This window comes from Phacochoerus africanus, chromosome 10 (assembly GCF_016906955.1).
Source record: "Phacochoerus africanus isolate WHEZ1 chromosome 10, ROS_Pafr_v1, whole genome shotgun sequence".
Classification (NCBI taxonomy): domain Eukaryota; kingdom Metazoa; phylum Chordata; class Mammalia; order Artiodactyla; family Suidae; genus Phacochoerus; species Phacochoerus africanus.
The window spans coordinates 16,586,771-16,612,249 of record NC_062553.1 but is presented as its reverse complement, the minus strand read 5'-3'; the positions used below and the strand labels follow the sequence as shown (position 1 = coordinate 16,612,249).

The window sequence follows — 25,479 nt, the reverse complement described above, 5'->3', positions numbered from 1 at the left end:
AATGCTTGTTTTTGTTCCTTCTCGTTTTCACCAGACACCAGTGGAAGGAAAAGATTTGCAGAGTACCCATTAGTGTATACATGGACATGTAATTGCTTATGAAGTTTGTTTCAGAAACGTTTTCATTCCCCATTTCCTTCAGATGGGGTGAACGTCGATACCCACCACATCCCCGTCCACGTGACACTGCGTCGAATCGCGCATGGAGCAGATGCTGTGGCCGCCCAGTGGGACTTTGATTTGCTGAACGGACAAGGAGGCTGGAAGTCAGATGGGTGCCATATACTCTACTCGGATGAAAATATCACCACCATTCAGTGCTTCTCCCTTAGCAACTACGCGGTTTTAATGGTATGGCTTTAAGTTGATGCATAAACACTGAGTGTTCTAATGTTTTCCCTGTGCATTGCTAAGATCGAAGATTTTCTTTTTTAATTTTTCACATAAATTGCTCCCTTTAATGAAGTAAGAGATGACATTTGGTGTAATTCTGATTTTAAAGGGAAACTGAATTACTACTAAGTGATAGGTATGGGATTTAATTTGGTATATGAACTTTTGGTCAACTTTATATGTGAATCAGTCCAACTAGACCTTGACCCTAAAATTTGGAGAAATTTTGGGTGGGATTTTTAAAAACAATTTTTTTCTGAGCACAAGGTCTTTTATGAGGCATCGAATATATATTCTTACACAAGGAAGAAAAAAGACAATGCCTAAAGCCTAGCTTCTCTCCAATATAGTTCTCCCACTGCTTCTGCCCTGCCACTACCCAAGCCCCAGGGTCCCCGGCTTTTAGAACCAGGATCTGTTTGTCTTTCTGGACTGTAGCCCATGGTGCAGAGGGGAGAGGGAGGCAGGAGCTGAGAAAGGAGCTGGGTATACAGGGCACGAAGAGAGACAGTCCAATGTCCAACCCAGAAAGAGTGGCCTATTTGCTCAAAGATACACAGCAAATAGTGAAAGACTTTCCTCCTTTGCCATCCTGTGCCTTTTCCCACTACACATCATAAATTTTAGATTCCTTTTGAATTTAGAGTCATAGTGATAATTTCAGTTGAGTTGCTGCCAGCAATAGTATTGACATAAATGTCTTTTCTGTTTTAATGCTAATCAAATTAATGTTGTTTTCTGTTTTTTACCATTATTCATCTCTATTAATCTTTGGTAAGGTACCTAGTTATTAGTGCATAGGAACAGATCTTTTTAGTAATGAGCCATTTAAGTGGTTCTGATTCCTAAGTTGATAGTCTTAAAATTAACCATGCTAGTTTTTATGTCGTATTATGGTTACTATAAGATGCTAATATCCCCGAGTCTGTATAGCTGCCTTTAGAGGATGGTGGAAAAGAATTACTGATGAGTATGAAGGACATTGCCTTGAAATGCTTGAGGCCAGCCTGGGAGTGAGGATGCCTAAATTTTTGTTTCTGCCTCCAGCTCTGAATCTGTTCTCCAGACAACATTCTGTCATAGCACTAAATAATCTGGAAACATGATCTCTTTTGCTTTTTGTGAATTATTCTTTTCTTAAAAAGATAAAGGAGCATTTACCACTGGAAATGTCTTGAAGCAAGCTTGAATTAGGAGAGATTTTCCTCAACTCTGTTTTTTTGGTTTACTCTTTGCTCCTCAATTTAGGATATCTTACTTAGCTTACCAAACAGGCAGAGGAGTGACGGGATTATCTAGTAGGGCACAAGGATTAATGTGTGTGTTATTGAGCCCAGCAGGCAGCGGATGGAGTCTGCCCTAGTTAAGACTCAGATTGTGTCTGTATTAAGTCATCTATCCTTCGGGTTTAAAGTAAGTATTGATAGTTTAGGAGTCTCTTCACAAATAGATGTTTGATTTCTGTAAGTCTGAATCTGGTTTCTGTAAGTTCACATTTTATGGTTGTGTGGTCACCTGTCAAGAAAGCTTGGGCTTATCAGACACAACTTAGCATAGATTTACAAGGAGATCCCGCTGAATAGCATTGAGAACTTTGTCTAGATACTCATGTTGCAACAGAAGAAAGGCTGGGGGAAAAATGTAATTGTAATGTATACATGTAAGGATAACCTGACCCCCTTGCTGTACAGTGGGAAAATAAAAAAAAAAAAAAAAAAAGAAAGCTTGAAGCAGTAATTAAAACATGAAGCATTTTCTCTTTCAGTTTGCATGTGTTTTTGCCATTCAGGTTTTAATTATAAAATAGCTTGAAACTAAGAAGTACTGAAGGAGAAATGAGACATGCAGCATTATCTGAAATTTTTGTAGTAGTTAAACTAGAAACTGTTGGGCAGGATAAATGAGATGCAGACACACAGAAAAGACATAAGTTTCACTGTTGAAGACATGATATTACACTGTGTGAAACTTTTATTTTTGTTTAATTTAATACCAGTTTAAAACATCTAGTTTTGAACTTCCTAGCCGTCCTTAACAATTTAAATTAGTATAATCCTTTTCTTGAAGGAATAAGCTATTCTTTTATCTTTCATACTTTTAATCTTTTAAAAAATGTAATACACAGTTCTTTAAAGCTAAAATGCAACCCTAAGATATTTTTCTATTTTCAAAGAATATCCTTTTGCTTTTCTTAAATATAACTGTGCCATCTAGAGGAAGCAAGGTAAAATATCTGAAATTGTGGACAAAATGATAATAAAGTTAGTGTGTGGGATTTTTAGAGCTGCTCATGAAACATGAAGGCAAAGTTAATGAAATCATACCTACTCTTATGTTATGTCTAAGATAGAAGAAATTTCTTTAAAAAATTGGAAGTCAAACCTAAAAAAAAAAATTGAAGTCAACATCTTTTTTTCTTAACCTAACACTATTTTGAATCACAGATAAAATCATATTTTTCTTGAAAACTGCCTTAATGTAGGGTTTTGTATAGGAAGTCTAAAAGGAGTTTTATATTTTAAAAATTAGACAAAAAGAATATATTTATTTGTCTATCTCGAATAGATACTATGGTTTAGTTCAGTAGACATCCTTACATAACCATTAGTGTCCTAAGTTCTCAGTGGGAGCTAGAGAAAGAAACGTTAAACTGAAATTGGGTTTATTTAAATAATATGATCATAAATAGCCAATTGAGGAGTTCCCGTCATGACTCAGTGGGTTAAACCTGACATAGTGTCCATGAGGATGCAGGTTTGATACCTGGCCTGGCTCAGTGGGTTAAGGATCCAGCATTTCCACAAGCTGTGGCATAGGTCTCAGCTGCGGCTTGGATCTGCTGTTGCCAGGGCTGTGGTGTAGGTGGCAGCTGCAGGTCTGATTCGACCCCTAGCCTGGGAGCTTCCATATGCCGCAGGTACAGCCCTTAAGAAGAAAGAAAGAAAGAAAGAAAGAGCCAGTTGGCCAAGAAGCTAGGGGCTGGCATCCGTAGAAAAACAGAACAAAACTGTATGGCAAGTAGGTAATGAATAGGGCCACACTATTTATGGTAATGCTTACTACTTTAATTGGTAACAGTAGTGAAGATAAACACTATACCTTGGTTCCTCTTTTGTTATTGTAGTCACCTAGCAACACATGAAACTAGAGAGCACTCATTTGTTTTTACATCTCCTGTTGCTTTTAAATTGTGTTTATTTAAAACTTGCTGAATGAAAACAAACTTTGGTTTCATTTACTCTACAATTCAACGTGAATGCTAGCAGAATTTTTATTTATATAATTCTTAAGCAGGGACTGTGTTTATATGGATCAAATGTTTCGATTATTTCCAACAGTAAGGTGCAGTGAAAGCTTGAACTCCCACCCCTCAGTCCTATGGCAGCCATTCTCCACAAAATAGATAACCACTAATATTAGTTTATTGCATATTATTGAAGAGATTTTCATGTATATTACAACAAAAGAAATACATGGCCATATATGCTGCTGCTTTTTTTTAATAACATGAAAATTGCATGTTGCAAACATTGTTCTCCGTGATGCATTTTTCCACGAAACATTATGTCTTACGACAATGATGATAATGTCTGTGGACCAGTATGTCTTATGCCGATGATGACATCTTATGACGGTGATATTCTTAGGATGACATAAGGGTGGGGATGACAGTGGCTAATTTTCATTAAGCACTTCTGCACCTTCCAAAGTCTTGACATGTGTTCACCTATTTGTCATCATAACAACTTGGTGATGTATAGGGCTAATGCTGTTTCCCCCAGTTTGCAGACAGAGAAACCAAGGCTCAGAGAGGTTAAGCATCATGACCAAGTTTAGGAGAGGTAGTTAGTGTCAACACTGGAACTTGAATTCAGACTCCAGAAATGTCTTCTTAACTCCTTTACTCGATCTCCTTTCTGAAAACTTCTATATCCGTGTTAAAGAGCTTTCTCTCTCTATTTCACTTCTGAATTTTATGTCCTCCCCATAATTTATTTGGGTATTCCTCTATTTTGTTGGTTTCTAATAATTTGCTTATACAGAATTATTTTGCACATTTACTAGAAAATCTACAGGATAAATTCTCTGAAGTAGAGTTGATAATGTCTGGAGGACCAACACTTTTTCCTTTTTTAATTAAATTGACTTGTTAAGCTCTGTGCACAGATCTTAACTGTATAACTTGGTGATATTTTTACCTGTGAATATACTTATATTTAACTGCTATCAAGATCAAGATTTTTACTTAAGCACTCAAAGGCTTTGCTATGTTTCCTTTTTAAGAAAATTTTTATTGTAGTTTATTTACAATGTTCTGTCAATTTTCTGCATTATAGCAAAGTGACCTAGTCATACATATATACATATTCCTTTTCTCACATATCCTCCATCATGTTCCATCACAAGTGAGTGGATATAGTCGCCTGTGCTATACAGCAGGATGTCATTGCTTATCCACTCCAAATGCAATTGTTTGCATCTACTAACCCCAAACTCCCCGTCCATCCCACTTCCTCCCTCTTGGCAACCACATGCCAATGAGTTTGTTTCTTTTCTGTAGATAGATTCATTTGTGTCATATGTTAGATTCCAGGTATAAGTGGTATTATATACTATTTGTCTTTTCTTTCTGACCTACTTCACTTACTTTGAGGATCTTTAGTTGCATCTATGTTGCTGCAAGATGTCCTTTTTTTTTTATTTTGCTTCTTAGGGCTGCAGGTGCAGTATTTGAAGGTTCCCAGGCTAGGGGTTGAATCAGAGCTGCAGTTGCTGGCTTATGCATGCCACAGCCACAGAAACGCATGATCTGAGTCATGTCTGCAGTATACACCATAGCTCATGACGATGCCAGATTCTTAACCCACTGATCGAGGCCAGGGATCAAACCCACATCCTCATGGGTCCTAGTTGGGTTCGTTAACTGCTAAGCCACGAAGGGAACTCCTATTTTTCCTTTTTTAAGGCTGAGTAGTATTCCATAATGTATCTATGTTAAAATTGCAAACATAATTATTTTTAAGGAACCAAATAAATGGAAGAAGAGTTTTTGAAATTCTTTGTTTGCTTGACAGAGGTTCATGTATTTAAAAGAACTACTTCTCACCTGAGAATTACCATATGAAAGAGTGATCAGTGTTGAGCGATGGACTGTGGTCAAGTCAGCACCAGAGGCAGAGACTTTTCCTGTCTTATTTATCCCTAGTATCTGAGGGCTTACTTTATTTTATAATTGGAAATCTGTACCTCTTGCTCCTCTTCACCTATGTTGTTGTTATAGTATCACAAAGCCTATATTTGTTTACCAATATAATTGAAAATAATTTTGATTCAGATTTCTACTTTATCTCTTTGGTTTTACCCTTTAACTTCCCTTAATTTCTTTCCTATCCTGATCTTCTCAGTTGTCTATATATTCTCTTGTGTTGAGCCATCAAAATAGGAAGGTTTTTCTTAACTCGATTTGTTTCCTTTATACCAGGTGGGGGGTCTGCAAACTCAGGCAAACATTTGACCCACAGGCTTAGTTTGTTCCAGTCGGCTGCCATTCGTTTGTTTGTTTGATGTTTTAAATGCTGGGAAAGCTCAGAGTGGTTTTTAAATTTTTTAATGATTATATTTTAAGTGGTTAATAAGCACCTGCATAATAGCCTCAATTTTGTTCTTGGCCCAGAAAACCTAAACTATTTATTCTCTGGCTTTTCACATCTTTCAAAGGTCATTTTCTCAGCAGGAATTCTCTTTCGTTTGTGAAAGTCAAAAATGCTTGTTGTGACAGCCAAAAATGGCCCTTGTGAAGCAGTGCCCTGTGTGACCGGTTAATAGTTCCTGCTCCTTTCTCTAGTCCTAACTTGGAATTATAAGGGTCAGTCTCCTCAGTCTCAACCTCCAGTTTCTTTCTCACACTACGTCACCTTCACTTCACTCTTGAAAAAGAAGAAAAACAAACAAACACTGATTTCTTATAAACCTAAATATTGTATATGACATAGTTTGAAAACCGAACTGGCACTTTGTCTGATGTTTTATTAGATACTATCCAGCCGCCTGTGTTGTGTTATTCTCTGCAAAGGTCTGTGGGACGCACGCCCCCTCTGCCCCTTCCTCGAACCCTGCCAGATGCAATGATTGTGGTGTTTCCCTCTTACAGTGTGGTAACAGCCCCAGATCATACAGCTTGTAAGTAAGTGGTGATGTGTTCTCAAACATTTCCTAGAGGGATGGAAAGTGTCTGGAGACCACGTCCTAGACACTGGGAGTTTATCCCCATTACTTACTCTGTATCAGAGTAGTAGCTTTTCATAGAAACAAGGGGCAATGTGTCCCTCCGGCTACTGTCTAAGTGGTCCTCCGCCCCCCAGTGCTTTTTGAATTTCTCCTCCAATATTCTGGGCTCAGCAGAATGCAAGACCACTGAAGCCATGTACCATAGACGAACCCCATAGGCATCTCACAAGGCAGGTTGTTCAGAGTTTCTGGTGTTGAGCTTTTGTGTTGTATTTTCCCTTCTGGGTCTTGGTTTATAGACTGCCAGCCCTTGAGGGGTCCTGCAGTTCCCTGAACATCCGTGTCTGGCATAATGCCTGGCCCTGGTGGGCCCCCAGTTAACATTCATCAAATAAACAGATGAGTGTCAGGTTTTAGACTCACCTCAGTGGGGTGGAACGCTTGGGCTGGAATGCGGTTCCTGTGTTGTATGTTGAGTTTCCCAGCATTAAGTCTGGTTTTGTCAGGCTCTGGGGCCTCTCTTTGTCATTTGCTACTATGCGGGGCTTGCTAAGCTATTCTGATAGGATCTTTTTGGATTGTGATTATACATCATCAACCTCTGATTCTTCTGTGGGAAAATGTTCGTCTTCCTTCTGTACCCTGTTTAGGCATCTCTGGGGTCCTTGTCTGTCACCCAATCCTTCCTTTTATCCAGTTTTTCTCATTTTAGGTATTGTCTCAATTTCCTGATTAGAGATACATCCACTGTAAATGCCTCCTTGTACCCAGCTGTCATTTTATAGCTTTCAAAATCAGTTTAGAAGGAGAATGTAGTGATAGGAAGTGGTGAGTCCACAGCTTTGACTCCTGAAACCCTGGTTGTCTGGCATGGTGGCCGTGGCCTGTTGGAGATGTCTTCCCAGCCCACTTTGGTCTTTTATTAGGAAGGAAGCCTTAAGATGTCCACTCTCATCATTTTAGGAAGGTGTTCTCCTCGTGGTTTGGGGAGCACAGCCTTGGCACCCAAGCTTTTTGGCATCTAATCTTCCCAGCTCTTTGTTGCTCAGTTGTTCAAGCTATTCCATGGGGCTAATAATATAACTAGCTCATAAGGTTACTCTGTATAAGGAGCTAGTACAGTGCCTGGAGTATGGTAAAAGCTAGGCAAGTGATTTGCTATAATTATTTAGTATTACTGATCTTTGAACTCCGTGCCCCCATCACCGGGCTGCCCTTGTGTCCATCAAACACTGCTGTGATCTGATTGTGCATCTCAGTGCCCTGTGACTGTCAGGTCTTCAAAGGCAGAAACCGTGGTTTATTATTGTGTTCCAGGGACTCACACATTGTCTGGTCCATTCATATTTGTAGAACTTGACTGCGGGCGGTTAGAGAGGTCTGTGTGGTCATTACTGACTTGGAGATGCTGCTGTTTTGTGCCTCATCAGCTGGTGAAATGCACCGAGTAAGTGGGATCAAAGGGCGCGAAAAGTTTGAAGTCTGTGGTTGCCCTTCTAAGTCAATGCTCTTCTCCCTCTGCTACCTCAGAAGAGTCAATATTCATATTTGTAAAACAGATGGTCTGTGGTTAAGACACAAATGTGTATGTGTATGTGTGTGCGCATGAGCATACACACACAGCATAAGTCGTCAACACTGTGAAAGGAGAGCAAAGTCATGTGTGAGGAAAATAGCATGAAAATAGTCCTTGAGTTAAATAAATGAAGAGGGGTCAGGGCCAGAGTTCTGTTAATCAGTGTGTTTTAGTCACTGAGAAGATCTCAGTTCCTATAGGACCAGAGAAGTGCTCCTAGAATAATGCTTTCTTTTCCCCCCTCAGGACTTGACGGGATCTGAACTCTACACCCAGGCAGCCCATCTCCTGCACCCTGTGGTTTATACTACTGCTGTCATTCTGCTCTTGTGCCTCTTAGCGGTCATTGTCAGTTACATACACCATCACAGGTAGGAAATCGAACTTGGCCACCAGTGGACTTGGATTTGGAGGTGTTTATTTCGCCCTAGGAAAAAATGGAGTGTAACACCATGTCGTCCTTCCAAAATAAGGATGGTCACTTCAGAATACCTACAGGCCTTCTTCATTTCATGTAGTTCAGGACACAAAGAATTTGTACGTGGGATGGTAAATTCATCTTTGACAGGGGTGGCAGGGGTTGGGGTCGTAAGGGTGCGAGGTAAGGTGGAGCCTTGCTATCTGCAGAGGTGTGCTCCGGAACCAGAATGTGATATGATTTCTACTTTAAGAATTTTACCTGTTGTGATAGTCTTTGTTTTTATAGACAGCATTTAAATTTGTGGCATTTAAGTGTGGGATACGGTTTTTGTTAATGGGAGGCGAAGCTACAGAAACTTTGATTTTATGGTAGGAAATAAGGAACTGAAAGGATTTGCTAAGCAGAAATTCCCTTTACAAGAGGTGTTGCTAGAAGGTATTTTTGTTTTTAAGCTGGACATATATGACATTTCTTGACATTTAGTTAAGAAACAAGGAGATTTTGCTATAAAAAAGAAAGGAGGACTACAGCATTTCATTATGAAAGGCCAGGAAGAAATGCACTGGGCATTTAGACCATATTATCCTAGTAGGTCAGGAAAAACAGAGATTGGCACCTTGCAGAAAGCTCTAGGAAGCAAACAAATAATCCATCTGTCATAAAACATCATAACTATCAAAAGCCCACACATTTCTTATTATGGAGAATTTGTCTAGCTTTTAGTGGCTGCTGTATTTCCATTTGACTTGTCTTTTATAGTGTGTAAAGTTAAATGTTAAGACACTGTATTGAGTTGAGTGATTTGTCAAACCCTCTGTGTGTGTGTCTGATTTTTTTTTTTTCTTTTTTGGCCACCTCACAGCATATGGAGTTCCCAGGCCAGAGACCAGATCTGAGTTGTAATTGCAACCTGAGTTGCAGTAGCGGCAACAGTGGATCCTTGAAGCACTGTGCTGGGCCAGGGATTGAACCTGTGTCCCTGCTGTCCCAAGATGCTGCTGATCCCATTGTGCCACAGTGGGAACTCCTGATAGTATGTTTTTAAATAACATGTTTAAATGTTTACACTTGGCCTTTTATGAGTTGGAAATGTTAACCTGGAGCTGAATGTTGTAGTGTCTGGCTTCCAGTGTACTAACTTGAATGTTCATTTTTTTTTCCTTTTCTTTCAACAGTTTGATAAGAATCAGTCTCAAAGGCTGGCACATGCTTGTGAACTTGTGCTTTCATATTTTCCTGACCTGTGTGGTCTTTGTGGGAGGAATAACCCAAACTAGAAACACCAGCGTCTGCCAAGCAGTAAGTCAGACTGAAAAACTGAAATTAAAAAAAAAAAATGATATTAGAGAGTAATTTCATAGGTTTCATTAACTGTAAAAGGAAAAAATGTTTCTTTAAAGCATTTCCTTTAGCTAAGTAAAGTTAAACTGAATGTCACTTGAACAGTTTACAAGTATACTTCAAATTGAGAATTATCATCTCACGAACGAACATTAGACTTTCAGAGCTTGTCTTTTTATCTTTGGGAGTTTTGTGCCACTTGTCATGTCTGTTACAGCAGGGCCCAAGAGTTAATTTTAAAAATTTGTAAAATCTGACCATGGCTGAAAGAGAAATGACATTTGCTGACAGTAGGATTTTAGCATTTATTTTATCTACCTAGGAAGACAATGGAAGTTAGAAAAGAATTTATCGGTAAGGTATAAAAATGAGATACATTTTAGGTGCAGTAAATACAAAGAATTAAAAAATACTTAACTCATGGAGTTCGTATTGTGGCTCAGTGGAAACGAATTCAGTGAGTATCCATGAGGACATGGATTAATCCCTGGCCTCGCTCATTGGGTCAGGGATCCGGTGTTGCTGTGAGCTGTGGTGTGGGTGGCAGATGCAGCTCCGATTGCAGCTCATATCCCATGTTGCTGTGGCTGTGGTATAGGCTGTAGCTCTAAGGTCTAATTCAGCCCCTGGCCTGGGAACTTATATATGCTGCGGGTACGGCCCTAAAAAGCAAAGAAAAAAAGAAAGAAAGAAAGAAAAAAGACTCAACTTCTAATTTCAAATAAATTATTACATATGTAGCCTTAATGAACAGTATTCTTTCAGTATAAATATAAAAAAATAAAACTATTCAGTATATGCCTAGGAAAGACGGAAGATTCTTTCTTCACTTGTATATTCTCCATATGCATGAAGCAGGCAGTGCCACATAGTAATGAAGAGTTCTGACTACCTGGATTTGGATCTCAGTTCTGTTTCCTGTGTTTTTCATAGGCAATTTATCTAACTTTTTAAAATTGCAAAACAACGTGTAATAGGGAGTCTACCCTCTTAACAAATTTTTAAGCGTGTCTTGCAGTTATCACCTCCAAGTACAGAGTTGGCACTGCAGTCTTTAGAGTGTTTTCATCTTGCATGACTGAAACGATCAGCATCCGCCCTCTTCCCTCTCCACTCAGCTCCTGGTACCACTGTCCTGCTTTGTGTCTCTGAATTCTCTTTTTTATGGCTGCATAAATATTCCACTGTATGTATACACATTTTCTTTATCCATTCATTTGTCGATAGACATTTAGATTGTTTCTAGCTTTTGGATGTTGTAACACCGCAGTGAACATGGGAACACAGTTAGCTTTTCAAGGTCCTGATTTCCGCATTTAACCTTTCTAGGTCTTAGTTTTCTCATCTGTAAATCGGGAATAATGATTGAGCTGTGATCAGATGATAGGATTATTGATATTAAAAAAGGCTGAAGGAATGCACAGATAACTGATAAGAACAATAGGAATGTTTAGCAAAAGTGAAGGTAGTCTTTTAAAAACATAATTTGATAGCCAAAGGTTTCCTGCTAGAATGTAGAAATGCAACTATGAGAAAACAGTTAATGAGAAGGTATCATTCATACAGTAGCAAACATATCAAGTACTTAGAAATAGTTTTTAAAATGTTCAAGATTTGTACGTAAACCTTAATATGTGTTATAGAAGACTTGAATAAATGGAAAGATACGCTAGGTCCAAGGATAGGAAGAGTTACAATCAGGAAGGTGGCAATTCCTCCTAAGTTCATCTACAGATTAGAAGAGGATTTTTCAGGACCCTCAATAACATGCTCTTTAAATTTGTATGAGTGTGAAGAAGGACCCAAGATTGCAGGGACACTTCTGAAAAGTAGTAGAGCAGGGAAGACTTGTGATCATCCCACCTTTTGAGGCGGTTGCAGTTAAAACGGTGCCATTGGGTGAAGGGATAGATAAACTCACCAGCCATAGAACAGCGAGCCTTGAAGCCGACCCAGGCAGAGCTTTGCTGTAAGCAGAGGTTACATACCTCATCAGCTGGGTCAAGACAGACCACTGCACAGGTAAGGGAGCTGGGGGCCGTCCATTTGGAGAAGGAGTAAAATGGATCTGTACCTCATGCCACATTTAAAAAGTCAACGTGGGACAGATTAAAAATGTTACAAGTCCAAACCAAAGTGTTAAAATTTATATTAGAAAACAGAGTCCTGGGGATAAGGAGGGATTTCTTAACTATGACACTAAAGGGGATTAACTAGAAAAGAAAGGACATACATTGGACTAAATGAAAGATAAGATCTTTTTTTAAAAAAAATTAAGATTCCTAAGGCAAGTGAACAAGTTCCAAATTAGAGACGCTATTCTCAGTACATACTACTGACAGAGCATAAGAATAAAAAATACGTTATTAAAACCTGTAAGGAGTGAGAATGCCACCAACAGCCTGGTAGAAGCCGTGGCAAGTCACGGTACCGACTCTGCATTTCACAGCGGAGTCGGCGCCGGGCCAGTGTCCACACCCCTGAAGAGATGTCCACCAGCATCGGTCACGGAGGTGCAAATGCAATGAAGGTAGTTGCCATTTGGGGCCTTTTCTGTCAGCAGAAGTCTAGCTTGACAGCAAAAGTTAACTTGACAATGCCATGTACTGAAGAACACGAGGAGCCCCACGTTTTATCCATAGTGGGTGGGAATGTAAGTGTATGACCCTGGAAGGCTTTACCTCCTGCAGTCAAACTCTCACACACCCTGGCACCGGACCCCAGTCCCACTCTTGGGTCAGTGGGCTTACCCACATGGAACAGACGTGTGCTTGTGAATATTCATCACAGCCCTCTCCCCAGAAGCAGAAACCTGGAAGCAACCCAAATACCTGTGAATGAATAAAGTGCGATTTTATAGAAGAGTCAAAATTAATGCATTCCAACAAGGCACAGCCGTATGAGTCCGTCTCAGGAATATAAGTGGAAAAATTGAGTGAATAACACTCACCTTGATACCTTTTTTAATAAAGGTAATTGTAACTAAAATGAAACAGCCCACTTTTAATGAAAACATGTAGAGGAGTTCTTCTTATTACTCAGCAGGTTAAGGACCCCAACATTGTCTCTTTGAGGATGCGGGTTCCATCCCTGGCCTCGCTCAGTGGGTTAAGGATCTGGCATTGGTGCAAGCTGTGGCATAGGTCACAGCCGCAGCTTGGATCTCTTGTTGCTGTGACTGTGGCATAGGCTGCAGTTGTGGCTTCAGTTCAACACCTGGCCCAGGGTGTTCCACGTACAGCAGGGGTGACCATAAAAGAAAAAGAGAATATGTAGGGGCAATAAAATTGTAGAGCAGTTCCCACCGTGGCACAATGGAATTGGTAGTGTTTATGCAGTGTCAGGACCAGGTTTGGTCCCTAGCCTGGCACAGTGGATTAAACGATCAGGTGTTGCCGCAGCTGCAGTGTAGGTCACGACTGTGGCTTGGATCTGGTCCCTGGCCCAGGAGCTCCATATGCTATGGGGTGGCCCAAAAAGAAAAATAAAGTTGTATTAAAAAAGAAAGCAAAGGGATGATAAACAGAGAATATAGGATGATGATTACCTTGGGTGAAGGGGATTATATGATTTGATAACGGGTTTTTGTCAGGATCTTACATTTTGCCTTATTGATAGATTCTGGGACACCTGTTACTAACAATAACGAAATAAAAGCAGGCTATGCCTGTGTGCTTGCCCCAATCATTAGAATGTGCCATTAACTTCAGGCTGAAAATTAATCCAATATTATATGCATGAAATTAAATGACTAAAGAATAGCAGACATACAGTCAGTAGATAGCAGCTTATACTACTGCTGTTATCGAAATAATTACCTCTTAGCTGTGCAGAGTATTTCCCTGTTTTAGGCCATTGCAATGCATCTGAAAACAAACTTGTTTGGAGCCTATAAGAAGTCAGGTAATGGATTGCAGATCACCTTGATATTTGTACAATAGATAGTGTTTCTCTTTTCTCAGTCTCTCCCGCTTCTTCATGGCTGATCCCACATACTCTGTAGGTCTCAGTTTGCTGTTACTGTTTCAGAGTTGCAGTCCCTCTCCACCCCTGCCCCCCATTATCCTCTGGTGCTTAGTAAAATTCCACAGTGACTACAATACTTTGTAATTGACCATCATTTACTTGTTTGTTGTCTCTGAACTCAAAGCTCTACTGGGACAGGAATTAGGTTGATTTGATTTCACCAGTTTACCCAAGGACCTGTACAAGTCCTGACCCCTAGTAGGTGCCTAGCAGAAAACAGGGAAAAGAATAAAAAAGGCCTCTGTTTGCAAATAGTAGAAATCATTTAACCCTGGAGCCATTTTGAGCACTGACTATTAGAAGTGTGCTCAGCACACAGTGATAGCAATTGTCTCAATTCTATCTAAAAATATGCATTGATTTCTGGAGGTAGACACATAAATTTACCTCACTAAGGAAGTGAACAGAAAAAGGCCATAGTAAAGATGACTGCCTTTCATCATCCTGAATGGTATTTTATGCCATTTCTAGAATGAAAAGGACAGGAATTGCACTGAATTTTCAGGACCTCAAGAACAGTGTCTGTTAGTTAAAGATGTACCCAAAAAAGCCGGTTTGGGTGGGAGGAGGCAGGTCTCTAGATGTTTTCATGTGGTGTTGTCTTCTGTTTTTCACAGTGTTCTTTCCGTCTTCTTTGGAAGACATAACATCATCCTTGTTATTTCTGACTCAGACATGCCTCGTCTTACTTTGTTATTCGAATTCTTAATTCAGTTAGTAGCCAGCTGTGTCTGCCAGGACAGCCTGTATGACTAGTCACTTAACTTAGCAGGGCCTTCATGTTTCTTCCTTGACTTTGTGAAGTGGGGCTGCGCTTCCATCTCTAAAATTGAACCCTAAAGGGTACCTCTTTTCCAGGCAGTTTTGTATGTGCACACAGTTGGGGAAGTTTCGGCTTTAAGAGCTCACGCACTTCATGAACAGTGTGTCCAGGTTCTAATACACTTCTTCCCCGCAGTGATTGGTTGAGGTTTTTAAAGACCCCACCAGCCAGGTATTTCCCACTCTGGTGTTTTTTTTTTTTTTTTTTTTTTTTTTAAGGGCCACACCCACAGCATATGAAAGTTCTCAGGCTAGGGGTCAAATTGGAGCTGCAGCTGCTGGTCTACGCCACAGCCACAGCAACTCGGGATCTGAGCCGCGTCTGCAACCAACACCACAGCTCATGGCAACACAGAATCCTTAACCCACTGAGCGAGACCATCCGTTCCAGGTGGTACCGTGGGCGCCTGCTGTAGCCTTTAACTCTCTTTTGCAAAAGGAGCTGCAGGAGAACTGAGAAGCTGAGTGATAGAGGAGAAGGGGCTGTTGATTCAAGGTTGGAAGGGATCTGGCTTCTGGGTCATGATGTGCTGCCAAGTAATTGTTTGAGTGTTAATTTTCTGCTCCTTGGTTTCCTTGGCTGTGTGGGGAAAGGATCTGGCTGGATCTTATTTAAGTTACCTTGTTGCTCTAGCACTCCATGATTTAATCTATTAAATGGAGTGCCAGCTGACCTTCCCAGGTGTCCTCTGACCTTGGTTATCCTGAAGACGGCTGCACGGGCACGTGAGATGCATGGGCAAAGAGTCAAGCTGTGGATATTAAGAGCTTTCTCCTTGCCAACTACTGCAACTGTGTTATCTGTATTTTCATATTAATCCTGGGAGGTATCTCTTATGCATATAGTTTATACGGAAATGGATTCTTAAAGAACCAAAATAACTTGCCCCAAATCATTAGGGCCTTTGAATGGCAGAGGCATGATCCAGATACCAGTCTCTTTGACTGAGTGTCCCATCCACACCCCTCAAGAGCAGCGCTTTTCCTATTTAGTGAGGACCAGCACAGCCTAATAGAAGGCTTGTGGGCTTTGGGTTTGAGGTGCAGCCCTGCCGCTGACCATGGGACCTCTGGTGGATGATTTCACTCCTTTCAGCCTCGGTCTCCTTGTCTGTAACACTAAGCGAGTGATGATGCTACGAGGCTGACATGGAAGCACATACAAAATTGTCTGATATATTTTGGGCTACATAACAGGCATTCAATAGTGAAAGCTCTTATTTAATATATATGGTCATTATATAACCATGTATTAACTTTTTTTTTTTTTTTGCACACTTGCTGTGTACATTCTGTACTGTAACAACTTTATTGGTTCAGAATCCCCTTGTTATGATGTCTGGTATGTGTTTATGGTAGGTAACATGTACAGGAAGTGTAACGCTTTAGTATAATTATTTTGTATCCATTTTGCAGCTTTGGAAATGGATGCTGTGATGTAAGGTGACTTAAATTCTAATTAGATAACTTATTTCCAAACTGTTTACAAATCTCCCAGATGTATTTCTGACTTGTTTGGAAGATATTGTGACAGGTTGTATTTCAAGTGGAGCCGAAGTACCAGAAGGAAGATAAAATAGGAAGCCCCTCATTTGAAAAGATAGGAATTTCCTCTACTAGATCTAAGTGCCTCCTTTGTTCTGGTTTTTTTGGAAATTTGGTCATTTGCTGATGTGACTGTCACTGAGATCAGACTCCTAAAATGCCACTGTCGGTGAGAGTCGTTTGTAGGCTTCAGTATCTTTCTCGTGTGCACGTCTCTGCAAATTTTGAAACGCCACAGGACAAAATCTAAAGGTTGAGTTTTACCTCTCAGATTTAAACCAAGAAAATTCTCCATCTTTCACTTCCTATGTTGAAATCTCTCTCTCTCTCTCTTTTTTTTTTTTCTTGGCCGCCCCATGGCATATGGAACTCCTAGGGCAGGGATCAGATTTGAGCCACAGCCACTAACTAAGCAGCAGCTGTGGCCATGCCGGATCCTTAACCCACCGTGCCAGGCTGGGGATTGAACCCATGTCCCAGTGCTCCAAAGACACCACTGATCCTGAGAATATTTTTTTTTTGTCTTTTTTTTTTGCTATTTCTTGGGCGCTCCTGCGGCATATGGAGGTTCCCAGGCTAGGGGTCCAATCGGAGCTGTAGCCACCGGCCTACACCAGAGCCACAGCAACTTGGGATCCAAGCCGCGTTTGCAACCTACACCACAGCTCACGGCAATGCTGGATCGTTAACCCACTGAGCAAGGGCAGGGACCGAACCCGCAACCTCATGGTTCCTAGTCGGATTCGTTAACCACTGCACCACGACGGGAACTCCCCTGAGAATATTTTTAACTTCTGTTTTTAAACTTATTTACAGCCTTGTTCCCATTCTTTTGACCTCTGCATCAGTGAAAACTCCAACAACAGTAGAGCCTACTGTTTTGAGTCAATATCAGTGATTTGTTTTGAATGTTTTGGTTTCTGTGTACCAAATCTAATTTTACTATTTTTATTTACAGTATTTGGTGAAACTCCAGATAGCTCAAAGAGTTATTTTATACTTTTTGTTCCCCTTATATCTGTAAATTTTGTTTTTATAGTGTAGTCTAAAACTAACGGAAACCAAGGAGCAGCTTTTCTTAAGAAGATAGTCTGATGGCTCTGGATTAGCCAGACTGTAGTCACCTCCTAGCACGTCCTGTCATTGCAAGGACAGGGAAGGCCCTGGGCAGTGACCACACTAGGTTTTCCCTGCAAAATAGTACCTGAGTTTCCATGTCGCCAGGTTTAATGGCAGATTGGTTCTCATTAAAATGAACCTTAAGCAGCAGTCTAAATGTTGCTATTACTGATCTCAGTTTGAAAATGTCAATCAGTTTGATTTTCTTGAGATTGGAGAGCGATCCTTTTAAAATGAACATTTTTTTTTTTCTTAGAGATTTTCATCAATAGGATTTTACCTGTAGCAGTTGTAGAAGAAGAAATCAAAAAGATAGTAATTAGATAAGAAAGCTAAATTATGTCCTTGATATCCCAATGACACATGCATTTATTTTTCTTAAAATAGATTCTAAACTTATTTTAGCTCCACACATACCTGCATCTAGAATTTTATCTGTAGCTAGTGTTGCTTCAAACACAGGTCACATGATGAGCGTGCCCCCCCATCACCCCACTAGGAAGAAGCTCATTGTAATCATTTACATATATTGCAGTTATCCATCCTTTATCCACCACTTATAATGTCCCAGATATTGTGCCCATGCAATCCCTACAAAAACACCTAGGAATGATTATTGATAATCCTTCTACTACTAAAATGAGAATTTTTTTTTTTTTTTGGTCTTTTTAGGGCCATACCCATGGCATATGGAAGTTCCCAGGCTAGGGGTCAAATTGGATCCCTAGCCACTGACCTATGCCATAGCAACAGCAACACCAGATCCTTAACCCATGGAGTGAGGCCAGGGATCAAATGTTCGTTCTCATGGTTGCTAGTCAGATTCACTTCCACTGAGCCGTGACGGGAACTCCTCAAATAGGAAATACTAATTTAAGAAAGGTTGACATTATTTTCTTGAAACAGTACTGCTAATAAGTAATAATAAAAAATATTGCTGTATTTTAATTAATTGCTTATCAGGTACCAGGCGATGTGCTAAAGGCTTTATATAGACTGTCTTACCTGAAACCTCACCATGCTTTAATAGTAATTCTCGGTTTATTCTCTGCCTGAGATGTTCTGCAAGCTTGCTAAGGTGTCACAAGGGGTGGATTCTGGCAAAAAAAAAAAAAAAAAAAAAAAAACAACAACAAAAAAAACCACAAAAAAACAATTTTGTTTTCTTTTTAGGACCACATCTGCAGCATATGGAAGGCTATGGGCATACACTACAGCTGCACCAAATCCGAGCTGCATTTGCGATCTACACTGCAGCTTGTGGCAGTGGGATCTTTAACCCACTGAGCAAGACCAGGGATCAAACACGCATCCTCATGAATACTAGTCGGGTTCTTAACCCCCAGAGCCACAGTGGGAACTCCTATTCCAGCATATTAGTGATTCCAGAGCTCACTCATTTAAAACGAATTATCTATTGTGTTGCTTATTTTCTTTTTCTTTTTTTTTGTCTTTTTGCTATTTCTTGGGCCGCTCCCGCGGCATATGGAGGTTCTCAGGCTAGGGGTCCAGTCGGAGCTGTAGCCACCAGCCTATGCCAGAGCCACAGCAAAGCTGGATCCGAGCCGCGTCTGCAACCTATACCACAGCTGCTCACAGCAACGCCGGATCGTTAACCCACTGAGCAAGGGCATGGACCAAACCCTCAACCTCATGGTTCCTAGTCGGATTCGTTGACCACTGCGCCAAGACGGGAACTCCGTGTTGCTTATTTTCCATTTCAATATATAGAAGCTCTGAATTAGAACTTTTCAGGTCTCTGACTCTAAACTTTATTCTCTGTGTGCTGTGACTTTCACCCTCAAGTTACCTTTGACCTCTACATTCCTCCTCAAAATGGGCTTTAGGAACTGAACTCCAGTTTATAACATAGAGCATCTATGGGAGACATGCCTTTGGTTGATTGCTGCCCAGGAGTGAATTCCGTGGTGAATTTGAAGTCATCATCGGTATAAGTTGTGGTCTCTGGGCTTCCTAGATCCTGCTGTTGATTTGCCTGTTACAGGGGACTCTCCACTATTACACATCTGTCAGACCTCTTTGTTTCATTCGCAGGGGAAGATGCTGATCATTAGAATATACCTTCATACTGTTTTTGAACCAAATCTAGAAAGTTATTTCCCAGTCTTTTTGACAGAACTTGCTGGCAGCTAGTTTACTTGATGATTGTGAAGGGAATTTTTTTTTTTTTTTTTTTCTGTTTAGCTCATGTATTCCTCAACCTTCTTTCTAGGTTGGAATAATTCTTCATTATTCCACCCTCGCCACAGTACTGTGGGTGGGAGTGACGGCTCGAAATATCTACAAACAAGTCACTAAAAAAGCTAAACGATGCCAGGATCCTGATGAACTGCCACCTCCACCAAGACCGATGCTCAGGTATCCAGGGCTCATGTACACTGGTTTATATTAGTGTTCATTCAGTATTAAATTGAATGAAGCGTGGTCCTAACCAAAAATTGCTGAGTGCCTTTTGGAAAGTGAAAGGATGGACTTGTGAGCAGCCTTCCAGCGGGGGATCCTTCGTGAAGTCCTTTCTGTGGTCCTCTCTGCCCTTCTCTCTCCCCCAGAAAGTGGGAGTGGTTCTCCCTTTCAGAGTTGTTATAAGGCATAAGTGACTGCAGGTGAAAAGCACTGAGATGGACTGGCCAGAGAAGAGGCTCTGAAAACATCAGCTCTTTTTAGTTCCTTGAGGTCATGGGATAGGTTTTACTCTATTCAAGTAGGTATCAATCTAGTTATTCTCTACAATAGACAAAACAGTTTGGGTGTCATGCTTTTCCTCCCCTTATAATTTAAGGCAGTCGTCAGTGGATGATTGTGCTGGATGAGCAGAAATGGGGCAACCTGGGTGTGTTGGATGCTGGATGTGTGTCTGGCCCTGGACCAGGGACTGAATAAAGGAAGACCTTTCGCCCAGGAGGGGTTCACAGGCCATGAGGAGATGGGCATGTGAAGAACCAACCGCAGGCGTGTCAGAGCTGGAGTGGAGATGCGTTCTTAGAAAGCACCTACGAAGGAACCATTCATTCTGAAGGGGGAAGGGGAGCTGTTAGGAATGGCCTGACCACTGGCATCAAGGGTAGAGGCGGTGATCCAGATATGGGATCATGGGGCGAGCTCAGCACATTTGAGAGATGCCCTTTGGCTGTGGTTGGAGCCTAGGGTATGTGGTGTAAAGTAGCAGGATTCAGGCAGGAAGCTGAGTTTCAGGCCAGTGTGGGTCCAGATTAACATGTGGCTCTAAACTGGAATGCCTGAGAGTGGGGGGCATATAAGAACACTTTGCTGAGGTCCCTAGGGGGTCCCCATGAGAATGGAAACTGGAACATCGGCATAAAGATGAGAGAGGACACGTGGGCAGAGACTCGAGGCCGTTTCTCTAGGGTGGACGAGCAGCTGGATTTGAGAGGTGTATGAGGGAAGGCTCAGGGGGCTGCAAGTTGTCTCGTCCAGTTAGTGGGGCAGCTCTGCAGGTGGCGCGTGCATCAACTGAGGAGATCACAGAGGAAAGTAGATGGGGCGCCCAGGGATCTAGGCTCATGGGTACTTTCTCGTGGAAAGCTGACTTTTGGGGAGTCTGGTGCTCAGCAGAGAGGACGAGCTACACGTATTGTGGGCGGGACAGGAGACATTTTCTGTGTTCATTGAAGCAGTGATAGTGAACAAGCTCTCTCTACCAAGGAGAAGGTCGTTAGGAATGAATCCTGGGCCCTATCAGCGTTGAGAACCTGGACCATAGCAGATAAAGGGAAGAATTGAAAGAGGATTAAAGATTCAGGGAGAGTGGTTCTCGGGGCAGGAGGGGCAGCAGGACCACTTGGCCATAGTCAGATTGCAGATGCAGTTTGACCCCCCTGTCCATGGTATTAAAGGAGCTGAGGATGGTGTTTGGCTAAGAGATTGGGGGATGCTGCCCTCAGGCAGCTCTTCTGTTAGGTGTCCTCTCTGTTAGGTGAGGATTGAAAACAAGGGTTTAGTGAAAGGAAGCTTGGGCTCCAAAGCCGGTGCAGCCCCCGCGACGCACAGGTACCCATGCTGCTTTAGACAGGGCGGGTTCACCCTTTGGGTGCCCTCCCTCCCCACACCCCAGAGCGTGAGGAAGCCCCAGCACCTCAGCCACCTGGAGGGTGCACAGGGGGCTTGCCTGGAATCTCCTGGGCCCAGAGGGCATGGTTTCAGTAGCATGGCAGGTGGAAGCAGCCTTACCTCCCACTAAGGTGACACAGGTGAGGCAGAAGATGGTACTCTTGTTTCTTTCCTTTTTTTTTGGTTTCTTTTTAGGGCCGCACATGGAAGTGCCCAGGCTGGGGAGTCAAATTGGAGCTATAGGTGCCAGCCACAGCCACAGCAACTTGGGACCTAAGCTGCGTCTGCGATCTACACCACAGCTTACAGCAATGCCAGTTTCTTAACCCACTGAGCAAGGCCAGGGATTGAACCCACATCTTCATAGATACTAGTCAGGTTTGTTTCCACTGAGTCACAGTAGGAACTCTGGGGCTCTTGTTTCTAGGAGTTTTGTCACCAAAGGGAGAAAGAAGGAAGGTGGTAGTTGAAGGGAAGTTTTAGCAGGTGGAGAAAACATGAAGAAATTTATAGGCTGAAAGTAAGGAGCAGTGGAGAAGTAGATTCAAAGCTGCAGAATAAGGGTTAATTGATAACAGGCAGCCCTGGGGGAAGGGCTGAGGGGGGGCAGTGGCAGAGAGGGATGTGGAACCTGAAATTAATTTGGGTAAACTTTTCCAGTAAGAAGCACTAGAATTAGCGTAGTAGGAAGGAAGGGCAGGGTCCCATATGTTGGCTTCCCTCTCATCTGTGAAATAGAAGACAGGGTAGTAGTGTTATAGGGTAGTTAGCTGTCTTTTTCAGCAATAATATCAGACCTGTGAGCATGACTAAGGAAAAAAAAAATGTGTCAGGAATATTGCCTTTACCCAGCCAATTCGGTATTTGGACTGTGTCTCTGGAACTAGCCAATGCAGAATTAAGATTGACCATCCCCAGGGCTAACTAGCCAGCGTAGGAAGTTCCCAGTTTCTCTTTTCAGAGAGCTCAAAGAAGATGCAGCACCTCCCAGGAAAAAAAAAAAAAATTGTTCTTCCTAAGACCAGCCACAGCTCTGTCTCCCTCAGTTCTTCTTGCACCTGGCTGGTCTGTGGGGAAGGGGTCAGGAAGGGGGCCAGGTGCTGTGGGGAGCTGTTGGGAGCTGCTGGGATCCAGTACCTTCCATGAATCAATCTCAGTTGACTGTGGAAGATCATACACAGTGGTGGGACATGCTGGAATATGCAGGTTTGGCTGGACATTAATCAGTAACACTGTTATGTTTTTAGTTTGAACGGTGGCACCGTGAGGTCTGAAAGTCCATTTTGTAATGGACTAACATTCTGGTTCACCCACCGAATCTAAAAGAAGCCCACTCCCCAGGAAAGAAAAATTTATAAACTAAAGAAAGTCCTCTCTGCAGGAGCTGGGTGTTACTTTGCCTGTCCACAGGGTGGCAGACGCTGACCAGCTTTCCTCAGCTCAGAAACTTGGTAGATCTTAAGCTTAAAAAAAAAAAAAGAAAAAGAAAAAAAAAATCCAAAATAAATTAAAAAAATTTTTTTTTTTAATATTACTGCTAACAAAGCAGCTTCCAGATATGAACCTTCAGTGTACTCCTGGAGTGGTAATGGATCTGTAAGGAATAACTTTGGCAGAACTGAGATACTTTGAGGTATATATACCTTAATAAATGAAGATGATGAGCTGAGCTGTTATTTCCATCATCCTTCCTTCTAGGTTTTACCTGATCGGTGGAGGCATCCCCATCATCGTCTGCGGCATAACGGCAGCAGCAAACATCAAGAATTATGGCAGTCGGCCACACGCGCCCTAGTGAGTATTGAGTGTTCTCTGTGTACCCGGGTCAGCCAGCGGCTTCTCTTGTACCTGTTTCCCAGGCACTGAAGTTTCCCCGCGGTTTCTTAAACAGTTTGTAGACCTCTGTAGCATCTGAGCTGCTTCACCGTTTTCTTCCCTAGTTGCTGGATGGCGTGGGAGCCCTCCTTGGGAGCCTTCTATGGGCCTGCCAGCTTCATCACTTTCGTAAACTGTATGTATTTTCTGAGCATCTTCATTCAGTTGAAAAGGCACCCTGAGCGCAAATACGAGCTGAAGGAGCCCACGGAGGAGCAGCAGAGGCTGGCGACCAATGAAAACGGAGAAGCGAACCACCAGGATTCCATGTCACTGTCCCTGATTTCCACGTCAGCCCTGGAAAATGAGCACACTTTCCATTCTCAGCTCTTGGGGGCCAGCCTCACTTTGCTCTTGTATGTCGCTTTGTGGATGTTTGGGGCCTTGGCCGTTTCTTTGTATTACCCTTTGGACTTGGTTTTTAGCTTCTTTTTTGGAGCCACGTGTTTGAGCCTCAGCGCGTTCATCGTGGTTCACCATTGTGTCAACAGGGAGGATGTCCGGCTGGCCTGGATCATGACCTGCTGCCCCGGCAGGAGCGCCTACTCGGTCCAGGTCAACGTGCAGCCCCCCAGCGCCAGCGGGCCCAGCGGAGAGGCCCCCAAGTGCACCAACAGCAGCGCGGAATCCTCCTGCACAAACAAGAGTGCCTCGAGCCTCAAAAACTCCTCCCAGGGCTGCAAGTTAACAAACTTGCAGGCGGCGGCGGCTCAGTGCCACACCAATTCCTTGCCTTTGAACGCCACGCCTCAGCTTGACAATAGCCTGACGGAACATTCGATGGACAACGATATTAAAATGCACGTGGCGCCTCTAGAAGTTCAGTTTCGCACAAACATGCACCCAGGCCGCCATCACAAAACTAGAAGTAAAGGGCACCGGGCCAGCAGGCTCACCGTCCTCAGAGAGTATGCCTACGACGTCCCCACGAGCGTGGAGGGCAGCGTGCAGAACGGCTTGCCGAAAAGCCGGCCGGCCGGGCAGGAGGGGCACGCCCGGAGTCGGAGGGCTTACTTAGCCTACAGGGAGAGACAGTACAACCCGCCGCAACAAGACAGCAGCGATGCTGGGAGCACGCTGCCCAAGAGCAGCAGGAATTTCGAAAAGCCTCTCTCAACTAGTAGTAAAAAAGACGCCTTAAGGAAGCCAACCGCAGTTGAACTTGAAAGTCAGAAGTCTTACGGCCTCAACTTGGCCATTCAGAACGGTCCAATCAAAAGCCAGGGGCCGGATGGACCCTTGCTGGGTACGGACAGCACCGGGAATGTTAGGACTGGGTTATGGAAACACGAAACTACTGTGTAGCGTGGGTGGGCTTCATAGGCAGAAATCCGTGTAAACTGTGATATAGTCACATTCCTCTAAGCTATGAACATGTTAAAAATAAACTGTTTACAGCCACCTTAGGGATTCAGAAGAATTTTGAATAAACTTGTAAGTTTTGGATTTGATGTATTTTATATCCTCTCCTCCCCACCCCAGTGTTGCTTTTTTATGAATTTTGAAAAACAAAAACAGCAAAAAACCTCTGAAGCATTGTTTTAGTTGTCAAAGCACCAGCAGGACCATTTTGGGAATCTGGAAGGTGATCTTCTTGGCACCTGTAATATCAACTTAACATTTCAGGCTTGTATTTACTACAATAAATAGGTGTTTGCGTTGTGTCAACCTTACAGCTTTTATATTTGACAATAGAAGCATTCAGTTCTGTTTTAATGAAATTTGTGCATTTGTGATAGTTTAACAAGAATTGTATGTAAATCAGATTTTTACCTGACTAGCTCCAAACTGTTTATGGCATATAAATCAAAGGCTTTTGGTTTGATATATTTTTTAAATATAGTTTTAAACGCTGAAAGTTTTTTAAAGGATCTCACAGAATTTATTTTTGAAAACAGAAATGCCTAAAAAGCTTTTCCTAAATGGCATTACTTTTGCGATATCAGTTTGGTCTTTGTAATACTACTTTTGATATTTTTGTGGCTTTTCTGTGGTTTATATTTAGGTTTAGTTTTCCCTTTTTTCCTTTTCTTCATAACTGCAC

The 25,479-nt window shown here is 42.1% G+C and overlaps 1 protein-coding gene across 3 annotated transcripts in view; it reads left to right on the top strand.

Moving 5' to 3' along the window:
* The window catches only part of ADGRA3 (adhesion G protein-coupled receptor A3), a 120,252-nt gene extending 95,149 nt beyond the window's left edge, over window positions 1-25,103 (top strand). For all 3 annotated transcript variants that reach the window (XM_047798439.1, XM_047798440.1, XM_047798441.1), the window contains 6 exons: window positions 143-351; window positions 8,444-8,568; window positions 9,794-9,917; window positions 19,705-19,850; window positions 23,259-23,354; window positions 23,501-25,103. In XM_047798439.1, coding sequence (XP_047654395.1) covers window positions 143-351; window positions 8,444-8,568; window positions 9,794-9,917; window positions 19,705-19,850; window positions 23,259-23,354; window positions 23,501-24,740 — 1,940 coding nt within the window. In that variant the 3' untranslated portion in view covers window positions 24,741-25,103. The remainder of the gene's footprint in view (window positions 1-142; window positions 352-8,443; window positions 8,569-9,793; window positions 9,918-19,704; window positions 19,851-23,258; window positions 23,355-23,500) is intronic.
* The last annotated feature ends 376 nt before the right edge of the window (window positions 25,104-25,479 follow it).